At 36.0% G+C, this 23070-nt stretch overlaps 1 protein-coding gene across 1 annotated transcript in view; it reads right to left on the minus strand.

Annotated features, from left to right (window-relative positions):
• Positions 1–4255: 4255 nt before the first annotated feature.
• The window catches only part of RXFP1 (relaxin family peptide receptor 1), a 170385-nt gene continuing 151570 nt past the window's right edge, over positions 4256–23070 (minus strand). Inside the window, exons 12-18 of the mRNA XM_020994086.2 lie at positions 21784–21855; positions 19864–19935; positions 16324–16395; positions 14638–14867; positions 10201–10611; positions 8813–9031; positions 4256–5956 (exon numbers count right to left, since the gene is read on the minus strand). Coding sequence (XP_020849745.1) covers positions 5655–5956; positions 8813–9031; positions 10201–10611; positions 14638–14867; positions 16324–16395; positions 19864–19935; positions 21784–21855 — 1378 coding nt within the window. The 3' untranslated portion in view covers positions 4256–5654. The remainder of the gene's footprint in view (positions 5957–8812; positions 9032–10200; positions 10612–14637; positions 14868–16323; positions 16396–19863; positions 19936–21783; positions 21856–23070) is intronic.

Genomic DNA, 23070 nt, shown 5'->3' on the forward strand with positions numbered 1-23070 from the left:
AAGTCTGAATTTTTTCTTTTTCTTTTATGGGGCGTGTACAGTACCTTATTGTAAAATTTATGCTGATATTATATAATACTATACCTATATTTTATGAGTTTCTATACTTTTTCTGTGTTGTCTGCTGGCCTTTATATATTGTCTGTGGCTTCCACAAAACTCCCCCCAAAATTCCCATTTAATTTTTTATACCAACCACAATATATCAAAACTGTAATGGGGAAAGTGATGATGTGGAAGGGATAATAATGCAAATATTTTTGTATATATGGATCTTTTTTCCTTTTTCTTTCATATATTTGGTGTATAGGCATACTAAAGGTATTGCTGTATTCAGATTTTTTTAAAAAAGCAATGGCATAATCACTAGATGAAATCTAGCCTAACAGTAGTTCATATGAAAAGACCATGGGATTTTAGTTTTTGAAAAGCTAAATATAAGCCAGCAGTGTGACATCACTGGTCAAAGAACTAATGTCAACTTAGATCACATTAATTAAAGGATAGTTCTTAGCTCAAAGGAAGTAATAGTCCTTTGGCTAGTCAGATCACATACTTGTTGAGTTATGTGTAGGCACTTGATAAATGCTTCTTGATTGATTCTAAGGGCCATATTTTAATAGAGACATCGGTACACTGAAATGTTTCTTAAGGAGGGCAGCCAGGATGATGGTGTATTGTGTGGAAACTATCTCGTATGACGAATGGTTACAAGAATTGGAGTTGTTTATGCTGGAGAAGATTTTAGTTGGGGAAGTAGTTGGGGAGGGTGATATAAAAGTCATAATAATTGAAGGGATTTCTTGTAATATCAAAGAGAGCCTTTGAGAAAAAAAAGATCAGATTTATTTTGTAGTTCTGGAGAGCAAAGTTAGGATCACTGAGCGGAAATTTTATGGACACATATTTCAACTCAACGTAAGGAAGACTTCTAGCAATTAGAGGATCTAAAAATGGAACAGCTAGCTTACAAAGTAGTGAACATATTTCCATATTAGTCTTGTTGTGAAAGAAGAGAAAAACCAAAAGGAAAAAAAAACTATGAAAAAAATAAAGTAAAAATAGTATGCTTCACTCTGCATTCAGATTCTTTCATTCAGTTCTTTCTTTGGAACTGTCTTGGATTATTGTATTATGGAGAAGAGCTAAGTCAATCGTAGTTGATCAAGCCCTGATGAATTTAGTCATAGACAGGATCAGAGCATTTTGAATTGGAAGGGCCTTAACAAAGCAAATGGTCTAATGCCCTGATTGTACAAATGAGGAAGCTGAGACAAAGATTAAGGGACTTACTCCTGATGACAAGAGGAAAAGTAGTAGCAAAGCTAGAGGGAATCAAGGTCTTCAAATATCCAAGTCCTCTTTCATTTTGTCTTTCAATATACTTGATGAAAATTTGAGAAGGGAAAAAGCAAGACTTCAGTAGATAATGACTGACCTTCAGTCCTCATTTTTCTTGAACTCTGCAGCTTTTAACATTGTCAACTACCTTCTCCTGGATACTCACTCCTCCTTTGAATTCTGGAGTACTGCTTAAGCTAGTTCTTTCTATGGGGCTGACTACTCCTCAGCTTCCTTTGCTAGATCATCTTCCATGTTCTCTCCCCATCAAGTATGTGTTGTACCCCAAGTTTCTGAGAACAGGCCTGGCTCACATAATAGTTCTTCCAATTTAGGACTAAGTTATATTTCTCAAATTAAACCCAGACGTGGTCACCACTTTCTGTTACACTATGTGTCTTTTACATCATTTACAATGCCTAGATGACTACTAGGCATATAGTAAATTCAATAAATACCAGTTGATTAAATTTAAATGAATTGAATTACTTTAATACTAAATTAAATTGAAATTGGTCTACTGGTGACAGGAGATGTTAGTGGTTGGAGTAGATGGGAAAATTAAAAGACATTTTTAGGGAATTGGAAAAATAAGTTATGGAATTACTTGTAGACTGAAGGAGATTTTTCAGAGAAACATATTTTGGAAATTTTTTAAAACATCTTCTATGTTACTTTATTAAGTCAGCACCATCAACAAAGCAATAAATTGAGCCCTGATCTGTCGTTCACTCATTTCTAAGGTGTAAATAAATGTTCACATTGAAAATTTAACAACTGGTTGGCTCCAGCACATGCAGCACAACACATATATATCTATAAATATACACATATATACACATATACACTCATACATATATGTGTATGACTATACTATCCTTATTTCCATTTGTCATCTGTTTCTCTGAAGGTGGATAGCATCTTCATAAGTACAAGTCTTTCCATGTTTTTCTAAATCAACCAGCTCATCATTTCCTCCACTACAGCAGTATTCCAACCCAATCATATCTTATCTGAGAGACCGTCTATGAGTTTTCCCCAATTTTCTGTATTCTTTCTATTCTTGGCTGCATAGATTTTATTTATACAAGAAAACTTTAATTTAAAGTAATCAAAATTATCCATTTTATACTTCAATAATGTTCTCACCTTATAATATAGTTTAAGGTCTGATACTACTGAATTTGCTTTCTTTACATCTTTTTTCCCAGGTTTCTTTGAAATTCCTGACTTTTTGTTGTTCCAAATGAATTTTGTTATTACTTTTTCTTACTCAGTAAGATAATTGTGCTTGGAATTTAATTGGGATGACATTAAATAAATAGATTAGTTAGGTAAAATTTTCATTTTCTATTATATTGGCTTTACCTACCCATGAACAATAAATACTACTTCAGTCACTTAGATCTGACTTTATTTGTGTAAAAAGTTTTATGTTTATGTTCGTATGTTCCTGTGTCTTTTTTGCCAGGTACACTCTCAGGTATTTTATACTGTCTAGCTATTTTAAATGGTCTAAAACAATATTGAATAATATTGCTGACACATAGTGTAGTTTCCCTATTTTTCTTTTTCGATAAAATCTATTTTAGCTTTAACTTTGTCTGAGATCATGCTTTCTACCCTTGCTTTTTTACATAATAAATTCTGCTTCTACCCTTTATTTTATCATTGTGTGCATCTCTCAATTTTATTGTGTTTCCTGAAAGCAACATATTGTTAAATTCAAAATTTTAATCTGCTATCTGTTTCTGTTTTATGGGTAAACTCATCCCATTCACATTCTAAGCTATAAATACTTGTGCATTTTCCTTCTTCCTATTTTCCCTCACTATCTTTCTTACCTTTTTACCCTATCCCTCCTCATTCCTCTACTTTACTTCTACCCGCTACGTTGCTCTCCTATTCCTTAACCTACCCATTCCTCTAAGAATCCCTCCATTATTCTCTCCCTCACCCTATATTATGGAAATTAATTGTATTTCTAATAGTTTTAATAGTTCAAGATAGGACCATGTTATTTTCAGTACTGCATTTTTCTAACTGTCCCCTTCCCACCTGTATCTGGATTCTGCCCCTGGGATGCTATGCTCACCTGATGGGTGAGACCCATGTCATTCCTCTCTCTTTCTAACTTTGCTTTATTTTTTAGCTTTGTTTTTTTCTCAAAATGTAAGCTCTTTGAAAGCATGGACTATCTTGCTTGCTTGTATTTGTATCCCTAGTGCTTATCATATCATCACATATATCATATTTCATATCATATCATATCATAATCATTCATTTGTTATGCCTCCATGATTATTTACATATGTCAGGTAATTCATACTTTTCTTCTTCTTAAAACAAAGACATTTTTCTGATCCATTCCTATTATGTATGAAACCCTATTTCTACTAATCTTATAATCTGATTATTTTATTATTATATTATTTGCTACTTTATTGAAAAGATGATAATTTTAAGGGCATTGCTATGTTTTGTTCATTATGTACATTTGATGTAGTCCTAGATTTTTGTTGGTCTACCAATGTCTTCATTTAAATTCTTCCTTTGCCTTTATCACTCCCTGATATGTTTAGTTTGTGAATGTCTCTTGTGAACATCATCATCTTTAACATCTGAATGCAGACACTTGTAGTATTTTTGCCTTTGTGTTCCCAGCATCTAGCATAGTTCCTTGCACATAGTAAGCACGTTGCCCAATTTGTGGAATTGAATGCTAAGTAAGGGACAGTATCAAATATTATAGAAGGAACAACTTCTTTGTTTTTTTTCTTTTGTTTAAAGTATCTTGTTTTCTTCACATAAAAAAAATGAATACTTGGATTGGGGGTAATTTCAAATTAGAATGAAAAATTTGACCCAAAGCACCATATGTCTTTTTGTATATATCTTAAAAAAACATTTAAAATTAGCTTATGGTTCAAGTAACTTTATTGTCAAAAGAAACAGTACATACACACACTCATCAGTTCCTCATTGTAAGCTATTTTGAAGATTTGTAAACATTAAAAATCACACTTAAAATTCCTTTTTTGTTTAGCACAAAAAAACCCAAACATTTTCCTCCTTTTAGAGAAATTTTCAAATTGGAAATAAGATTTTAGCAGTTCTTAGATGAAAATCATTTAGTCACAAAGTAGTTATCATATGAATTGGTCATGCACATACAAGGTGTAGTATTCAGTGACAACTCTCCTCTTACAGGACACAGGTCCCTTGAGCCTTTCCTGACCTGCAGAAAAGCATTAGAGCTACTCGCTGTCTTCTTGCTTAGACCCTGCGGTGTGGCCCTCTCCCCTCATCCACATTGCTGCAAAATATTGCAAATGTTGCAAAATGTTGCAAAAAGAAAGTAATAGCTGTGCTCGGCTTCATGTGTGAGGTGTATGTACAGGAGTCCTCAAATAAGAGGAAATGAAAGAAGTGGATTCTTAATGAAGAAATATCTCTGAGTCTTTTATAAATGATCTAGATCATAGCATTATAGATTTAAAGCTGGAAGGGACCTTAGAGATCCACCCTCAGATTCCAATCCCTCATTTAATAGATGAGGAAACTTAGGTCCAGAGAGACCTTAAGTGACTTGCCCAAGGTTACTCAGGTTCTAAGCTTCAGAACCAGGATTCAAACTCATGTCCTCTGATTCCAAATCTGGTGTGCTTCTCTCTGCTGCTTTTTTCTGATTCTTTGAAACCGAGTGCTCCCCATATATTTAGAAACTTCAGAAGAAAAGCATAATTCTTATATTTAATGAACTACAAAGTCAACAAAATCCCCACCTATTACTGGGGACCCAATTATTTAGCAGATGACATCTTTGTTGCATGTGAATAATTTTATGTTGCATATTGAAAATAGATCCAAACAATCCTCTGTGAAGTTTTTTTCAATTTCCCATGCAATATATGAACTACTTTCAGCTCACTGTCCTCTATTATTTCCCTCTATGTGGATTGAGCCCCTTTTTTCCTCGAGGAGCTACAATCAGGTGTCCTTGTTAGCCAATTGATTTTGTCCTCCTCTAGTGTACTTCTACGGACCCATGAGCTCATTGGTATGGGTCGTTTGGCTGGTGCAGATTACAATTGATGCGCATCCTCTCATCCTGTGCTAGGCGGGGCCATCCCTTCTATAAATATTCCACCAAAGAGATCCAGCATACTGGAGGCTCTCCTATTGGTCTTTTCTAAATCTTCCTCTGGGTCTAGTATAAACTAGTTATTTTACAGCTTTTTTTTTGGTAATAGTAAATTCACTTTGAAACAGATAGTGGTGTTCATTGTGGATTTTCTAATTTTAGAATATGGTTATGTATACGAATTGGTTCTCGTTGATTGAGTGATTAGAGACATTTCACAAGAGTCTGTAAAAAGAGCAGGCTTTATCAGCTCAGGTGGGATCTCCTGACCTGGCCACATTTCTACCCAGATGAATGATGGAGTGTAGGTCTTCTGACTGCCCTTGCTTTCGACTGATCTTCTCTGCTTGTAGTTATACCAAACCTGACGAATCATTTCTTTGAATGGTCTTGTAGTCAGAGTGTAGAGAATGGGGTTCAAAGCACTATTGATAGGCAGAATGAAAATCACCACCCAGGAAGTTATGGTACCTGAAAAAAAAAGTTAAATAGTATTAGTTTTTTTATTTAATGCTATTTTCCAAAAAACATGTTCTTCCCCCCCTTCCAAACACCTTCCTCCTCAACTTCTTGATTTACTTTTCTTCTGTTGCCATTTGACTATATGTTTGGTCTATATGTACATTTCCAAATATTGTTTCAGGAGATCAGTACTTCATCACAACATTGTTTTTGAAAGCGATATTTTAATTCAACTCTGTTCAACAAAACTTTAGCAAGGACATGTAAGAGCCAGTCAACAGACTACTCATTTCATTTTCCTGGGCCAAGGGGATTTCACCAGGCAAGTATGTGGAGGGAATAAGTTTGAGGCACTGAGTATAATTTTCTTTGAATGCATGGAGTTAGGAAAAAGGATGCCTTTTGTCTTTACATCAGTTATTTCTAGAAAAAAACCAAACAAACCAACCCAAACTTGTCTACCTCTAGATTCAGCTGTCCCTTGAGGCAAAGAGAAACAATCAAGCAGAAACTTATCTGACAATGTATATCATTTTACCGTAATAGTCCCCTGCTTCCCTGCCATTCAGAGGGAAGTGTGTTTCATTATTTGGTCTCTAACACTTTGACACAAATACTCTGTATTTGGCTTTCCTTTAGTAGTCTTTTCATTAACGTTATTGTATTCATTGTGTGTATGTGTGTATATACACATATATAAAATTTTGCTTATTTCGTTCTGCCTTGTCATACAAATCTTCCCATGTTTCTCTGAATTCTTCACATGTGTATTTTTTTTTACTGCATAACACTATTAATTTACAATCATATACTATAGCTTTTTTTCCCCAGCCATTACCTAATTATAGAATCATAGAATTTCAGAGTTGGAATCATTAAATATTTATTAAGCTCCTACTATGTGCCAGGCACTGTGCTAAGCGCTAGGGCATTGTGTTAAGCCATCTTGGAAAATCTATACACAAAAAGAATTCACTACTGAGGTACATGTATTTTGGTTCCAGTAAAGGGTGCTCCTATGAATATTTTGGTACATATTGAACCTTTGACTTCCTTGGGATGCCCATTAGTGGGATTGCCACCTAGTTCAACCAATCATAGGGACAAGGTCATACAGGTAATAAATGTCAGAGATACTATTTTAACTTAGGTCTTTTGACACCAGAGTTAGTGGTTTCTTTTTATCTAATCATAAATAGGTTATTATTGTCACTTCTCTTGCATAATCCAGAACAGTTTGGCCAATTCACACCCCTACCAGCAGTATATGAGTGTCTGTCTTCCCAACCCTGATTTTCCTCATTTTTTTTTTCGTCATTTTAGCCAATTTGCATCATATGAGACACCTCAAAGTTGTTTTAATTTGCATTTCTTTTACTGTTGGACTCTTTCCTCTTCATAGACCTACCCCTAGTGAGTTGACTGAACTTGGGCAAGATATTTTGCTTCTCTGAGACTCAGTTTTCCTCATCTATAAAATGAGAGGACTAGCTGGTCTTGAAATTCCCTTCTAGATCTCAGACAATAATCCTGCACCTCTGCCCTTCTTTGCAGAGAAGGATATTATGGATGCAAAACATTGCATATACTACCAGACTCAGGTATTGTTTAGGCTTTTTTCTCTCTCTTTTTTTTTTTGGCTAAATTGCCTTTTTTTTTTCTCTTTGTTATAAGGGATGGGTCTCTGTAGTGGAAGATACATATAGAAATGAAGGTGATATAAAGCAAAAGATATCAACACAAAAACAAAACTATGACTATGAATACTTGATTATCTGCATGTGGGATATCTATGCATATCTATGCATATCTATGTATATATTTGCACAAATGTATGTATATGCATGTAGACATATATCTTCCAATTTACAGGGCATTCCCAAAATCTTAGTGCAGCTTTAAGTCGTGAAAGCTCTTCAAACTTTAATATTAAACGTTAATGGTTTAAAACTGAACTAAGCCTTCTGGGAAACCCTATATGTCTACTCTTAACTGTCCAGTCTTTAATAGTTGTATGCTTTCTTCCACCACCTTAATAACTCTCCTATAATAGCACTTCAAGACTTAGTGACTGCTTTCCTCACAATAGTCCTATGAGAGAGGTAGCACAAGTATTATTTTTCTTAGCCCTCAGACAAGAAATACACATCTCCTAGGGATTAAGTAATTTGTACATGGTCTTAATGGCACAAACTGGCCATACTGGAACTTAAACCCCGGTCTGACTCCAAAGGCATCAGGTTGTATCATGCTGTCACCTGGTAGTTCCCCATCTAAATTGGTGTGTCTGCAGGCTATGTAAATTAGTTTTTATTATTTATTATAATTACTTGTTATTTAACTATAGGGTATGAATGTAAATGCAGAAAGAAATGATAATGTGAAGAATTCAGACAAACACAGAATGATTTGTATGACCTTATGCAGAGTGAATTAAGCAAAACCAACCAAAAAAAATCTGAACTAAATCAAATTTAGAAAGAAGACAAGCTGTTAACTAATGGAATGTCTATTTTTCAAGCAAAATGCAAGTGATTACTAGATTTTCCAGGTTGATTTTTCTGGGTTACTGTTAGAAGTAGATAATTTTGAGCAGGTCATCAATACATCTTGGCCTCCATTCCTCTGTTCTAATAAGCATTGTGCTATTAGATATTCACTAAAGACACTGCCCAGAGTTCCCTTTAAGGAAAAAAAAACTCAACATTTTTGCTGATGGACTAAGCAAGCAAATTTTTAACATAAACCCCTCAAGAGGATTTTGGATTTAGACTTTTAATCATCTCTTCTTAGTGAAATATAGCAAAAAGAGGAATATTGTTATTTGTCACTCACACAGAAAAAAAAATGAACCCAATGTCATACCAGGTATTTCTACTTGAAGCAGGGAGAGGAATTTCAATATAAAAATGGGTATCCAGCACAAGGCATCCGTAAACACAATAAAGAAAAAACGTTTGGCAAGGGTCACTTCCTTTTTAACATGATTCCGGATTTCTGTTGCAGTAACAGCAGTTTGGTGAACACTGTAAAACATGCTCCCATAGGAAAAAACGATGATGATAAAGGCTGCCAAGTTAACACCTATTTAGAAGATAAGTCTTATTAGTCCATATGTAACTCTGACCTGGAAAGCATAAAGCATTCTATAGTTCAATGTTATTATCAATATTGTTAAAGAGAAGTTCCTGGAAATGTAACATGAGCTTCTTTGTTCTATATTAAAAGTTAATATAGCATGTGGAAACACTAAGATTTCATTTGTAGCTGTCCTGCATTTATTAGGAATGATGGAACATGTAATATGGAAAGTGGTAGAGTAAAATTAAGAATTCTAATGCTTCATTGTGACTGAGCACATCAAACTTTCTAGTAATAGTGATGTTAATTTTCCACAATTCAAGCACTTTCTTCTACACTTTAAATCTAAATATATATTTTAATATGCTGATTTCACAGGTGCTACTTAAAGCACACACACGTATGTTAAGGACCCAAATTTCACTTCCACATTGGCACTTACAAAGAGGCTGGTAAAAATTCCTAAGTATAAGTGATTTAGGTTTTAACTATCTGCATTATATTATAGCTTGCTTATATTAATGTAAGGCTGAGAAAAATCTATAACTAGTAATGAATGCACCTGGGGTGAGCATACAACATGTATCTAAGGCAAGTGGTATATAATACACACTCAGTTCAGTTGGGGGACTGTGAAACCAGCTGGGTGACGGGAATGGGGAGAAGGAAGTAGGGGACAGGGCAGAGGTATTCACCTGGGATTTGGCCATTATCAATACACAGTAGCTTTCATTTTAACTAATTTTTTGCTAACTAGGTACTCACTGCTAAGGAACTACTGTCAGTACTTTCAACATTTCAGGACCCTGGAGCAAAGCCTAGTTGTCTGTGGAATCTAGCGTTCTGGTGGAAAGCATACTATGCTGGACAATCAGGAGATCAAGGTCCTTGATCTGTCACTAAATTGCTGTATCAAGTTACCAAGATCATAATTAAGTCACTTTACTAATTTAGTCCTCAGTTTTCTTATCTGAAAAACAAGGAATTAGAGCAGAGGTGGGGAACCTGCATTAGATTATAGTTTCTTTAGGCCCTTCCAGTGCTTCCCTAATAGCTGACTTTTACTTAGATGACAATACAAAATAAAAATCATAGAGTTCATAAAATATGATGAGCTCTGAATTGCAGGTTATTTTACCACCAACTGAAAGGGGTGTGATAATATTTCTTACCGAGAAAAATAATTACTGAATAAATCTGTGCGCCCGTACTTTCTCCCTGTTCTGAATGAAGGGGGAAACAGACTCCATTGGTACCATAATAATTTTTGAAAAATTCCTTGTTGCTCAGTGGAATAAAAGCCACCACAAACCCAATAATCCATATAAGAATCAGGATTATAATTGTCCTGCATTTTCCAGGTTTCAAACATCTAAAAGGATAGACGATGCAGATATATTTTTCCAAAGTCAGAAAAGTTAGAAGTAAAACTGATACTTCTGTGGACAGTATGGCCAAAGATCCTACTAGCTGGCAGTGAGTACTATCCATCCATAGCTGTGCATGTTTATTGTACTCTCCACGATACTTCAAGTCAAAGGCTCCAATCACAAATAAATATATTCCCATCAGGCAGTCAGCACCTATAAAAATCAATAAATAGAACACATATAGAAGCATAAACAGGTACTAGAACATTTTTTTTCCTATTTCACAAGAAGCAATATTGTTTGAAAATCAAATTAAATGAGAATGTTTTTCTTTGCAATTATTACATTTGAATAGAATTCAGCGAGCCCTGGCAGTGACTTGAGAGTAAGTCTGATCAATGATGAGAAGCTCATCAGCATTCTACACCTCTCCTTGACAGTGTAATTGTCATGTCAGAGTGACTGATGTCCTGTCTGGTCCATTGCTTGTCACTAACAGAGTGTGGGAGTAGAAACTAATAGGTAAATTTAAAAAAAAACAACACAAAACAACAACCACCAACCTGATTCTTTGCAGCTGTGCTTGACAATTCGAGGAGAGATCTAGAAACTTGTGTCTGAATTTGGTCCTATGGAAAGTAATCCAGTAGCTGCTGTCCCATGTGGCAGCTGACTGGAGATCTTGAACTTCATTATGGAGAATACATGCAAATGATCATGCAGTGCTCTTCAGAATTCAAAGATTAAAAATTATCCCCCAGATTATTGCCTTCTGTACCTCTGTCTCCTTTTTATGTACTATTTTATTGCTTCTGAGCATCTATTCCTTTTTCTTACTTCTGAGACCCTGTGCCTTTTCAAACAAAATCTGCCTTCTGAAAAGGCTTTGATGTCATAACAGACTGAATGGTAAGTTGATGTTTTGGCTCTCTGAGAGGTATTTGCAGTATAAGTTGGTGGAATTTCTTTTTTTAAATATACTTTTATATATTTTAAAAAATGTTTCCCAATTACATTAAAACATTTTTTAACATTTATTTTAAAAAATTTTTGAGTTCCAAATTCTTGACTCCCTGCTTCTTCCCCATCCCTTGAAAAGGTAAACAATGTATCTATTTTATATATATATGTGTGTGTGGTGTGTGTGTGTGTGTGTGTGTATAAATATATATATATGTATAGTCATGTCAAACATATTTCCATATTAGCCATATTGCAAAAGAAAACAGACACAAAAAAACCCAAGAAAAATGAAGAGAGCAAAAAAAAAATGCTTTAGTCTGCATTCAGACTCTGTCAGTTCTTTCTCTGGAGGTGGCATTTTTCATCACAAGTCCTTCAGAATTATCTTACATTAATTGTCATATTGATCAGAATAGTTGTCATTCACAGTCGATCATCATATAACATTGCTGTTACTGTGTACAATATTCTTCTGGTTCTACTCACTTCACTTTGTATCAGTTCATGTAAGACAGGTTTTTCTGAAGCCATCCTGTTCATCATTTTTTATAGCACAATAGTATTTGTCTGTGGAATTACTGACCAGGGAATGGAATGCTCTGTCCCTCAGTAAGGAGCCATGGAGAGGTGGCATGATATATTAGTAGAGGGCTGGCCTTGGAGCCAGGAAGAGCTGCATTCAGGTCCTGCCTTGGACACACTGGATGTGTGACCCTAAGAAAGTCATCTTTCAGTGCCCCAGGAAAATGCTGTAAGACTGTAAATTATAAGAGAGAATGCCTTTGTGGATTAGTAGAGGGTTTTCTATAATGCAATCAGAAGTCCAATCCCTATCTCTTCTCCCTAAAGAGTCATCAAGCAGAAAATAAGGGGAGATTTTGTTGGCTCAGAGGGGCCATTCTACTACCCCAGAGATTACATCATTGTATAAAACTAGCCCTGATCCCATGAAAGGGTAAAGTTAGGTCACTGCCTGATAAAACACTGACTGGACCCAAGTATTTTGTTGAAAATTTGGAGCTAAAAAAGATTGCTGAGTTTTGTTGCTTAAGCAACACATGCTGACCCACTTGAGATTATTTTCCTCCAATTAGGAACTAGCAAAACTTTTGAGGAGGAGGGTGGGAAGAGGCAGAATGAAAAATAGTGAAGAGTTAAGAGGAGGTTAATGTTTTTACTTGGTTGAAGGAATAGGAAAATTTCCATGGCACCTTGGCCCAAATTTTAGGGTTGCCTCCTAGACTATATATGCCTCAAGGATGGTGTCTATTTCTTATTCAGCTCAATATGTTTAGCACAGGCTTTGTCCAGTGTAGGCCCATGGATGTAGCATAGTCTTCTGGATATAGGAGGTGTCCAACATATGTATATGAAATGGATGACACATAGTACTGAATGATGATAGTCTACCAATCAGAAATGGCAAATGCAAATTAAAAAAACTTAATGGCATTAAATTTCCCCTGGGTATAAGGGAAATTAGATTAAATTAGATAACTTCTTAAGGTTTCTTCCAACACTTTATAGCGAAATGGTTAGATCTTAGGACCTGTTAGAGCAGGGGCCTTTAACCTAGGATCTATGAACTGGCTTTTAAAACTATTTTGATAATTATATTTTAATATAATTAGTTTCCTTTGAAATCCCATGTATTCTGTTTAAAAACATTATTCTGAGAAGTCCATAAGCTTCATCAAATTGAGGAGTCCATGACACAAAAAAATGAAGAATTCCTGTGTTAAAGGACCTTCTTTCCTTCCTTCCTTCCTTCCTTCCTTCCTTCCTTCCTTCCTTCCTTCCTTCCTTCCTTCCTTCCTTATTTCCTCCCTCCCTCCCTCCCTTTCTTTCTCTTTTTCTCTCTTTCTCTTTCTCCCTCCCTTCCTTCCTTCCTTCCTTCCTTCCTTCCTTCCTTCCTTCCTTATTTCCTCCCTCCCTCCCTTTCTTTCTCTTTTCTGTCTTTCTCTTTCTCCCTTCCTTCCTTCCTTCTTTCCTTCCCTTCTTTCTCTCTCTCTCTCTCTCTGTTTCTCTCTCTCTTTCTTTCTTCCTCTTTCTTTCTTTCTTTCTTTCTTTCTTTCTTTTTCTTTTTTCTTTCTTTCTTTCTTCTTTCTTTCTTCTTTTCTTTCTTTCTTTCTTTCTTTCTTTCTTTCTTTCTTTCTTTCTTTCTTTCTCTTTCTTTCCGAATATGATCTCAAGACTTCTCAGAAGTACTCTAAATGTCAGGTAGGTATTCTCTGTAGGATTTGTGTGAGGAAGATGAGGGAAAATTTGCACAGGATGAGAAAGTATGGATGGGCTGTATATCTACATTGCCGGGGAGGAATATTCACACCATTGAGAATCTGGGCCCACTACAGAAATTTTAAAAGCTAAAACTTCAATGTGATAAGTCTACAGCCTCCCCTAACTTGCCTTTCTACTACTAGCATATCAAACAATCAGTAGACAAGTGATATAAACTGACTGAGAACTACTTGTCTATAGAAAAGCTTAGTCTTAAGGAGCTAATAAATAGTATCACTAAACTATATCTCTGCAAAGGAATTTGACTCAAGGACCTCTGCGAGGAAACTAGATCTAGCCAGAGGCTGACAAGCTTCTTTGTCTTTGGAGAAGGAGGCATGGGAAGGGAGGTGTGGGATACATCTAAGTGTTTGGGGGTACCAGGGAAATTTAATAATGTATAGATTCCTACAAGAATGATTTTAGTGGAATTGGGCACTACATCAAATGCTTACATCATAAAACAGCCCAGTTGTTCTACTCTCCTGGGGTCATGACTTCATTGGTGGGGTGGGAGGCCTGGAAGGGAAGGGCAGAAGGGGAGGAGAGAAATAAGAATCAACACACAGTACTTTATAAATTTGCTCATAGGATCTCACAATATTATTTATCTAAGAGAGCCAGCCAGCATGATGATATGGTCCATAAGAGTGATGGTCTTCGTATCAGAAAGATCTGGTTTTAAGTCCTGTCTCTGATGCTTCTTAAGTGACTATGAGTAAATTACCTAACCCCTCTGTGCCCTTATGCATCCCTCTAAGACTCTAACTTGCAGATGAGTTGCCAATCTCTAACAGTGGAGGAGGATTTTCTCCCATCTGGATGAAATCCCAGGTCTGGGCTTCCTTGCTCCCAGAGTTTTACATATTAAGTCTTTAGGGGGACTATGAAAAAAAGCCACAGAATAGACTGTGACTCTGAAAAAAAAATGCTTATCTCTAACAGTAATGATTGTGAAAAGCCAAAAAATTCGCTTTCCCTAGGAGGAATACTCACAGCAGAGAGAGATGATTGACATGGCATGAAGCTTGTTCTCGGACCTGATATAAGGCCGCATGCAGATGACAAAGATATTTCCAAAGCATGTAACTGCAGATACAACCCAGACAAACACTCTCTGAATGATGCTTGCTAAGAGATTCTCTAATGATGAAATTCCATCAGTATTTGGCTTGCAGCTGCGTACATGTGGAGCATAGCCACAGTACTGGAATTTCTTAAAATATCTGTTGGACAAAAGAAGTCAAAATGATATTTTCAATTTAGATCAAAATATTCACATATCATATTCATATTCATTTTTATAGACTTTCTCCATCTCTCCCTCACATTGGGGACATTGTGGTGGAGTCTAGTAGAAAGAGCATTGAATTTATAATCAGAATTGAATTTAGAATAGAAATTAGAATCAGAGAACTTGGAGTCAAATGAAGTCCTAGCTAGTCACTTATCTTCTCTTGGCCTCATTTTCTTTATCAATGGGTTGGAGTAGATGCAAGTTCTCTTCCAGTTCTAGATCCTATGACATCTTGGAGAAATACAGAATACAAATACTGTAGATTTAAATATAAATTTAATTCGCATGGGATTGTACATTTAGCTTTGGTGTGAACCTTATGGATTATCTACCTGAATTCCCTCATTTTCTAGATGGTGAAACTTAGACTCAGAGGGGTGAAGAGATGCTCCATTCCATATGGGTATGAAGTGGCAGAGGTTGAAACCAGGTTGTCTAATTCCAAATCTGTTACCTCTGCAAAAGGAGGGACAGTGATTTGATTTCACTATAAATGTATATGCAAGTGAGGTAAACAAGGGTGCTGGTATAATCAGTCTAAAAGATGATAGACCATTAATAAAAGTTGTTCATTTGGCATGGGAATGGTAAGAAATTCTGAGTGTTAGGCATATGTATTTATCTAATTACATCAATAAACTAGATCACTTGTAGATTCTAGAACTCTCTGGGCATAAAAATTAGAAAATAACAGTTTTAAAATTGATTTGATACTGTTGGTATTTCTTAATAGTGTTTGCTAAAGAAATTTTCCAGGCATGGAATTTCACCCACACCCTTTTGATTCCAAGGTATACAAACAGATAGCTGGCAGAGGCAGAATTACAATAGCCTCATGTTTATAGCAGTTACAGCACTGAGGCCACTCCAATCCTGCTCACCCATGGTGGCAGTTATAATAGATGTACAAATTATAAGACGTCTGGAGAGACCCTCAATAGTGTTCTTCTGTGCATGAGACAGAGCCGTGGGATAGTTGTTGCAGATCTGTGTTGATCACATGCACAGCAATTTTCTTTGATACTTATAGAATCGTAAGATCACATATTTAGAGCTGGAAAAGATCATCAGGTCATTTAGTAGAACTCCTTCATTTCACAAATGAAGAAATCATCTTCCACAGATGACAGGACTTGCTCAAGGTTAATTGCCTGAGTAGTAAGTGGCAGAGCTCAGCCTATGGTTCTTTAACTCCAAAGGCAGCTTTCTTTCCACTACTCCACACAAGGACCCCCTTGGCCCAGGTATGAGCATTAGCTAATTTTATAAGCATATGAGATAGTAAAAATTGTCTAGCATGTGCACTTGGTAAGGATAGTTTATACAAGTATGTTAGGAACAGGTAATAGATTAACAAGATGAAGAGCTGAGGGGGAAAAACTTACATATGGGATAGATTCCTAAGAGGTGCAAACATTCTTCTTTGGATATTTGAAATTTCAATTCCTTCTAGGCTTCTAAAAATATCAAATTCAAAAGCAAATAAAGCAAGAGATATGAAGTCTATAGCATGACAAAAGCTGTTATTGGGCATGATAGAACTTACAACACTATTCAGCACTGCTTCAGAATCATATCCAAGCTAATTCCTTTCAGTCTGTATTACATAATACGTGGAAAAATAGGTACTTGCAGTTTTCCCCATGCACATACACACTAAAGTTATCACACTCAATGAAAACAAATGAATGATGTAGTAGCTTAAGTAATTTTGTTGCTCAAGATTTGTTAGACTTAAATCCCATCCTTTTGGGAAAAAATACAAGGATGAATTATGGTTGTCTTGATAATTCAAAGCTAATGAAAGGAAAGAGAAAATTAGATAACAAAAATTTTTATATTTAAGTTTGGATTGTAATCAGTTACAGATGTATTCTTATGTGATAGCCCATGTGAGGAAAAAACTCATTTGTAAATACAGAGATAAGACTTGCTCAGAACTGGAGAAAATTTCTCTAGTGCTTTGCCCTCAGTTTTTGTAGGAAGTAGGTCAATTGGCCCATGACCATTTCACTTAAAATCAGAGAATTATATCTTATTTGAAATACAAAATTTAGGTGAAGGCCATTATTAAGTGAGTTGACTAATTTAGGATAATCAGTTTTCAATAAATTGACCTCAATTCAGGTGAAGTGTAATGGTTTTAGGTAATTGATATATAGTCTAGCTACAAATGTTCATAACAGAGCTTCTCCAAAATGATATCTTATTCTTAATATCTTTTGTCAATCATTTTACCATGGTAATGTCAAAGTAGCTTGTTTAAGAAGAAAAAATGCTTTCATAAACTTTTAGAAAAGGTTTTCAAACTTCTGAATTCAAATTTTGTATTTTAGTTTTTGGTATTTTGTCTTTTCTTTACTAAAAAGTTAAGGGAGGAGAGAAAGTAGAGAATAAGGCTATATGCTTTGACAAAATCAAGTACCACAATATTTGGTGGTACTGTGCAAGAGGTCAGGGGGAAGAGAGGTGGGAAAAGTCAAAGGGAAGGAAGAGGAGTTTCAGGACTCATTATGGAAGTCTACTGAATAGGTTCCCTGTGGAGGCTCAAAGCAAGAACCCAAATAGTATCTTCTGGGAATGTGTCGCAAAATTTTAAAATGGGTTATAAAATCACTTTATGTGTTGCAAAGCACTTTATATATGATATTTCATTTGATCCTCACAACAACCCTGGGAGTAAGTTCTATTTTTATCCGAATTTTGCAGATGGGCAAATAGACTAAAAGAGGTAAGATAACTTAGCCAGGGTCATTTACTAATTGCGTGTCTGAGGCAGAATTTGAACTTGGGTCTTCCTAAGTCCAAGGATAGTACTCTATTTATTCTATGGCCTAGCTACTTTGCATAAATGTATACTGTACAACTAGAATGAACATAAGTATCCTCTTATTTTCTCTTTCCTGAGAGGCAAGTATGGAACATGGGAAAGAATGCTGAACATCTGGTGTTGAATCCTCAGCTCTGAGGTTCTAATATTTACCAACTGTGTGACCTTAGGTAAGTCACTTGACTGTTATGTGCTTCAGCTTTCTCTGTCAAATGGGTCTAATGAGACTTTCATTACCTATTTTACAGGGTTTTGTCAGGGAAAGAGCTTTGTACAATTTAAGGAATCATGTAAATGGAAATGATTATTATTTGCAGAAGTTAAAGGAGGAAGACTTCTTTGAAGAAAGAAAAGGATCTCCTACATAGCTCTTCATCAATTTGGTGACCATATCCCAATCAACTTGATGAAATTCAGTATTTGTTTGGAGACATATGAGGGAGGAGGGGACGACCACAGGAACTTTATTGAGAGGATGCAGAACTCCTGATTGGTTGCAAGTAATTGGGGCTGCTTCCAAGATGACTGATTGCCTGATGCTCAAAAGGACAGGTTTAACAGTGGAGCTGTCCCTGGTATGTGTTGTATGAAAGCAAACTGACAAAGCATGGTCTCTTTTGTATTTTGTTTTTGCTTACCTGTTCAAATGACAGACCAATACAAAGCAGAGCAGACCTGGGTTGGGGTGGAAGTAGAAGGAGGCAAATGAATCTGAATTTGAGTGGCCTCCTCTCCCAGGGATTGGAAATGGCTGTATTGGGATGGAGACACATAGGAATAACATGTGCTCAAGAGGAAAAAGCATGAGTACAAACTTTCTCAGCCTAAGAGAATGGAGCAGCCAGGGAACAGATAGATTTCCTGCAGAAACATGTGCAGCTAGGTGGCACAGTGATAGCATGTCAGACCTGGAGTTAGGAAGACAGGTTCAAATTTGACCTCAGACACTTACTAGCAGTGTGGCCACAGGCAAATCATTTATCTCTGTGCCTCAGTTTCCTCATCTGTAAAATGTACTTCCTATAACTGTTGTGAGGATCAAATAAGATGATATTTGTAATGTGCGTTGTAAACCTTAAAGCACTATATAAATACTAATTATTAGAATTCCTCCTCCTCTTTCTCTTACTGAAATAGATATGTGTGGCCATTCAACTGAGAGAACAGTTAATGGACAATGCTTGTGAGCTCTTAACTCCTGTGTGTAAGAGGAGGGAATGTTCAATTCTGAAAGCAGGGTGGTTTGGGAACCTAGTTATCTTGACTAAGAAGGAAGATTCCCTAGACAGGACAAGCTTTGGTGATTGCCTCATGGGTGATTCCAAGTTTGAGAGTTCAGGTACTAGATCTTCTAGAAAGAAGAGTTTGGAGAAAAAGATTTCTTGCTTAGTTCACATGCAGCATCCTACTTGGAAAGTCAGTGAATTATTCATGTCATACATCTCCCAGTTGAAGAGGATTGCTTATTCAGCAGCCCCATAATGTGTTTGCTCTGTGGGAAGAATACAAACCACAGGGTATGACTGTGTAGGATTTTTTTGGAGGGTTAGGAATCCTCCCAAATGTCAAAATGTTGCAGCAATAGCAGCCCCAAATTCAGATCTTTTCCACGGGAGCTGAGTGCTTTATGTGTTACTGCATATGGACTCCTTTCAGTCCCTTGCATATTCTGCATTTTTGGTGGAGTGAAAGAAAAGATGTCCCACTCATCATATACATTAGTACTTTGAATACCTCTCTAGGAGAGAGCTGGACCTCTGTTAAACATATTTGGAGGAACCCACATGAGAGTCCAATGTTATATAGTTAGAAATTTTCCATGAGTAACTCCAGGTAGGGGTAAAGAGAAGAAAATGACCCTCTTCCCTCCAGGATCAGACTATCTGTGTGAACTCAGAACTCTCTAATACAGATATATTGGACCACAGTCACATATTAATCTGCCTAGTTGGTACTCATAAGTTCCTGTAGGATTTTTCCCAATATACCTTTCTAAAAGGCTCAGAAATGAGGGGTTATATTAAAAAGCTACATGTTGCTGTCTGAAAATTGAAGTCATCATAAATCTCTATCCCACCAAAGTCCATATACTTACAGAGACTTGAGTTTGACTAGATAGTCAAATTGGTCTGCTTTGATTTTCTGGATTGGGTTATAGGAAAGGTTCCTGTTAAGTTAACAGTGATAAGTTAGTACAGTTTTTTTTAAAAAAGCTTGCATAAAAGAAGGATTCATTGACTTTTGTAAAATTTAAATTGTGGCTTTGAAAAATAACCAAAATAAAGAGATGTCAGAGGCTTAAACTAGACTGGGCTATATAAGAAATCAGTTGCTTCTGTTTTATGACTTAAGGGACATGAGGAAAGCCCCTGAAATAATCACAGTGATTCTGTGACTTTTTAATTGATCCTATTTACAATTAATTGATTTTTGTCCTGTAACTTCCTAAGTCATGATTTTTTCATCTCTGAATTTAATTTAGAAATTTAGTTGGCCTGTAATGAGTTAAATTTAGAAATCCAGTTCTCCTGTTATTTACTCTTCTATTCTTGTGTCAAGGAAATCTGTTACCCTTGAAAGATGCAAGTGGACACCAGGGAGTCTTGTCTAGTATCTTTATCCCACCAAGATATCCTTCAAGGATGTCTGTTTTACTATGCAAAGATGTCTGGTTTGCTATCTCTGTATCTGCAAATGCAGTGGAACTCAAATAATGAACATTTCTTAGTCATAGGAGGGACTGTTGCTAACCCTTACTTCCAATTTCTATCCAATCATATTTTCCTTCCATCTAAGATGCTAGCCTTCCCATTTTCTGTACTTCCCCAAACTTCAAAAAATGCTATTAACCCCACAACTGGGTCTTAGCTTTGCTACAGAAGCTGAGATCTTATTTATTGGTGAATTCATACTTTACTAATAAATTGATTATGCTTGGAACTTTGTGCCTCAATCTACTTTAATTTTTTAACTGTTATACCTCCAAATATCTCTCCTAGCTAAGGTGCTATAGCATTATGTTCTCCTTGTATTTTTCTTTTAAGATATTGAGAGTTCTAGAGTGAGAGAAAACAGTTACTAACGTTGGAGTATAAATTAGGTTAACCATTCATTCTCTTCTAGTACCAGAGGAATATTAGGCAGCAAGAAAGAACTGGGTAGGTGGGAGGATAGCCTCCTTCCCACTTTTCCCTAGCTTTAACATAATATAAAACAATCACTTAATAAAAAGATGAGTTTATGGAATCATACACAACAATTTTTTTTTTGCCAAAACATATATATTGAAGACTAGTAACACACTAGATATTTTTAGGTATGAAGATTAATGCAATTATTCCTTTAGCTAAAACAATATTTACCTCTAAGAAAAAGTGTAGTTGAATATCAAGGATGTAAAATTTAGGGAAAAAAATGCATGATATTAAGAGCTGTTGATTCATAATGGGAATTTGTCCAGGGGAGTGTTGGAGACTCATCAATCAGATACTGAAGTATAGGTGGAGGGAGGGATAGCGATGAAGGAGAAGTAGCCCTAGGGTTGAGTCAGGAGACCTGGGTCCAGCTCAATCACTTACTAGTTGTGTGACTGGAGTCAAGTTACCGAAGCTCTCTGAGCATGTCCTTATGTCCCAAAAGAGGAGGAGGTTGAACCAAAAGATGGCCAGCACCAAGTGTCAGTGTCTGGCCTGAGAACCAGAAGGGGAATGATCTGTGATAAGCAAAGAGGTTCATCTTAATGAGAAATGATCAGAGGGTTATAGATTTAGAGCTGTAAGGGACCTCAAAGGTCACCTCGTTGGACCCCTCTATTTTATAAATGAAGAAACTGAGCCCCAAGCTGGGGGAGGCAACCTGTCCAGGGCAGTTCAGGGAACCTCTTTGCAGGAGGAGCTTTTGTCAGGGGTGTTCACATTTGGGATGTAATTCAGGATGTCTTGTCTGTCCTGAGTGGTCCAAGTGGGGAAAAAAAAAAAGAAGCAGCAGAATTAAATCAATTCCTGCTAGACCTTACAATTGGGAGAGCTCCTTCAGGTTCTTAAACAGGTAAGGAGGAAGAGCTTCAATCTTGTTACTTGCTAAGTCCCTAAGGAGAAATAACCCCAAATACATCATGTTATTTGCAAGACTTCATTCACTGCATTGACATTTATTAGGTAAGGCATACTGGTGAGTAAAACTGAATAAGAAAAGATCTAAAAATCAAAAGATGTAGAGCCAGCAAAGAAGCAATAATTACAGAATACATTTCATATAAATTTTTCCAAGACAAATACTTTTTTGCGGGGTAGAGGTGGCAGGGGTGAGAGGAAGTATTTGATAAATCTTATCTCTGATTCTTTTAACTATCAACACACATATATCACTGTCCTAATTTTAGAATGTGGGCATTATACAAAGGATTTGGTCCTTCATTTTTATACTGTATTGGCTTTTTTGCTTTTGGATTTGTTTCTGGGGGAAACACTAATTCCCGAAGTGCACATGGTAATTAATACATTAAAAAAATGCTTCTTGAATATGTATTGTAGTGCGGATTTCTTTTCAGGTATAGATTGGATTCTATAGCTGCTAAGATCCCTTCTAATCCTAAAATTCTGTGATTCTATAAATAATTTCTAGCTACAAGCATCTTAGTTCTAAACTTCTACTCCAGTGTCCTCATACCTCTACCATAGGTTCCCAAAGTGGGTGATACTGACCCCTGGGGGTGCTGGAATGATCCAGGGGAACAATAATAGGGAGTAGTGATCTAGCCTTGGGTGTAATTGGAGGGACATTGAATAAAAATAAGGGGCGGTGGAAGCATAAGGAAAGAAGATAAGAAAATTTTGAAAAACCATTTGTACATGTTTTATTTGTACTTTATTTGTATATGACTTAAAATCATAGAGATTACATTATTTTCCAAAATAAACACACAAAAGGTAAGTTATAACTGATCAGTGATCAAGTCCCCCAACAGGTCTTAACAAGCAAGTATTGGCAGGCAAGCATGTCCTGCATTGTTGGGAAGTCCAGCATGCATCAGCAGGAATATGTGTGTGTAATGACTTGTTTATAATATGATACTATACAGCTACATGATGCAATATTGTAACATCAAAATTTCAATGCAGGGAAAACCCCACAAATTTATAATAAATCATTAAATTTAAGGTATATCATTTAAAAATTATATTTTTTGATATGATGTAAATTTAAAAAAAAAGGATTAAAGGATTAAAGAAAGTAGATTTCCAGGGGGGCACTGAGTAATTTTTTTTGAAAAAGGGGACAGTAGGTCAAATAAGTTTGGGAA

The sequence above is a fragment of the Phascolarctos cinereus genome, unplaced genomic scaffold (genome assembly GCF_003287225.1).
Source record: "Phascolarctos cinereus isolate Bilbo 61053 unplaced genomic scaffold, phaCin_HiC Scaffold_9;HRSCAF=440, whole genome shotgun sequence".
In the NCBI taxonomy this organism is placed as follows: Eukaryota; Metazoa; Chordata; class Mammalia; order Diprotodontia; family Phascolarctidae; genus Phascolarctos; species Phascolarctos cinereus.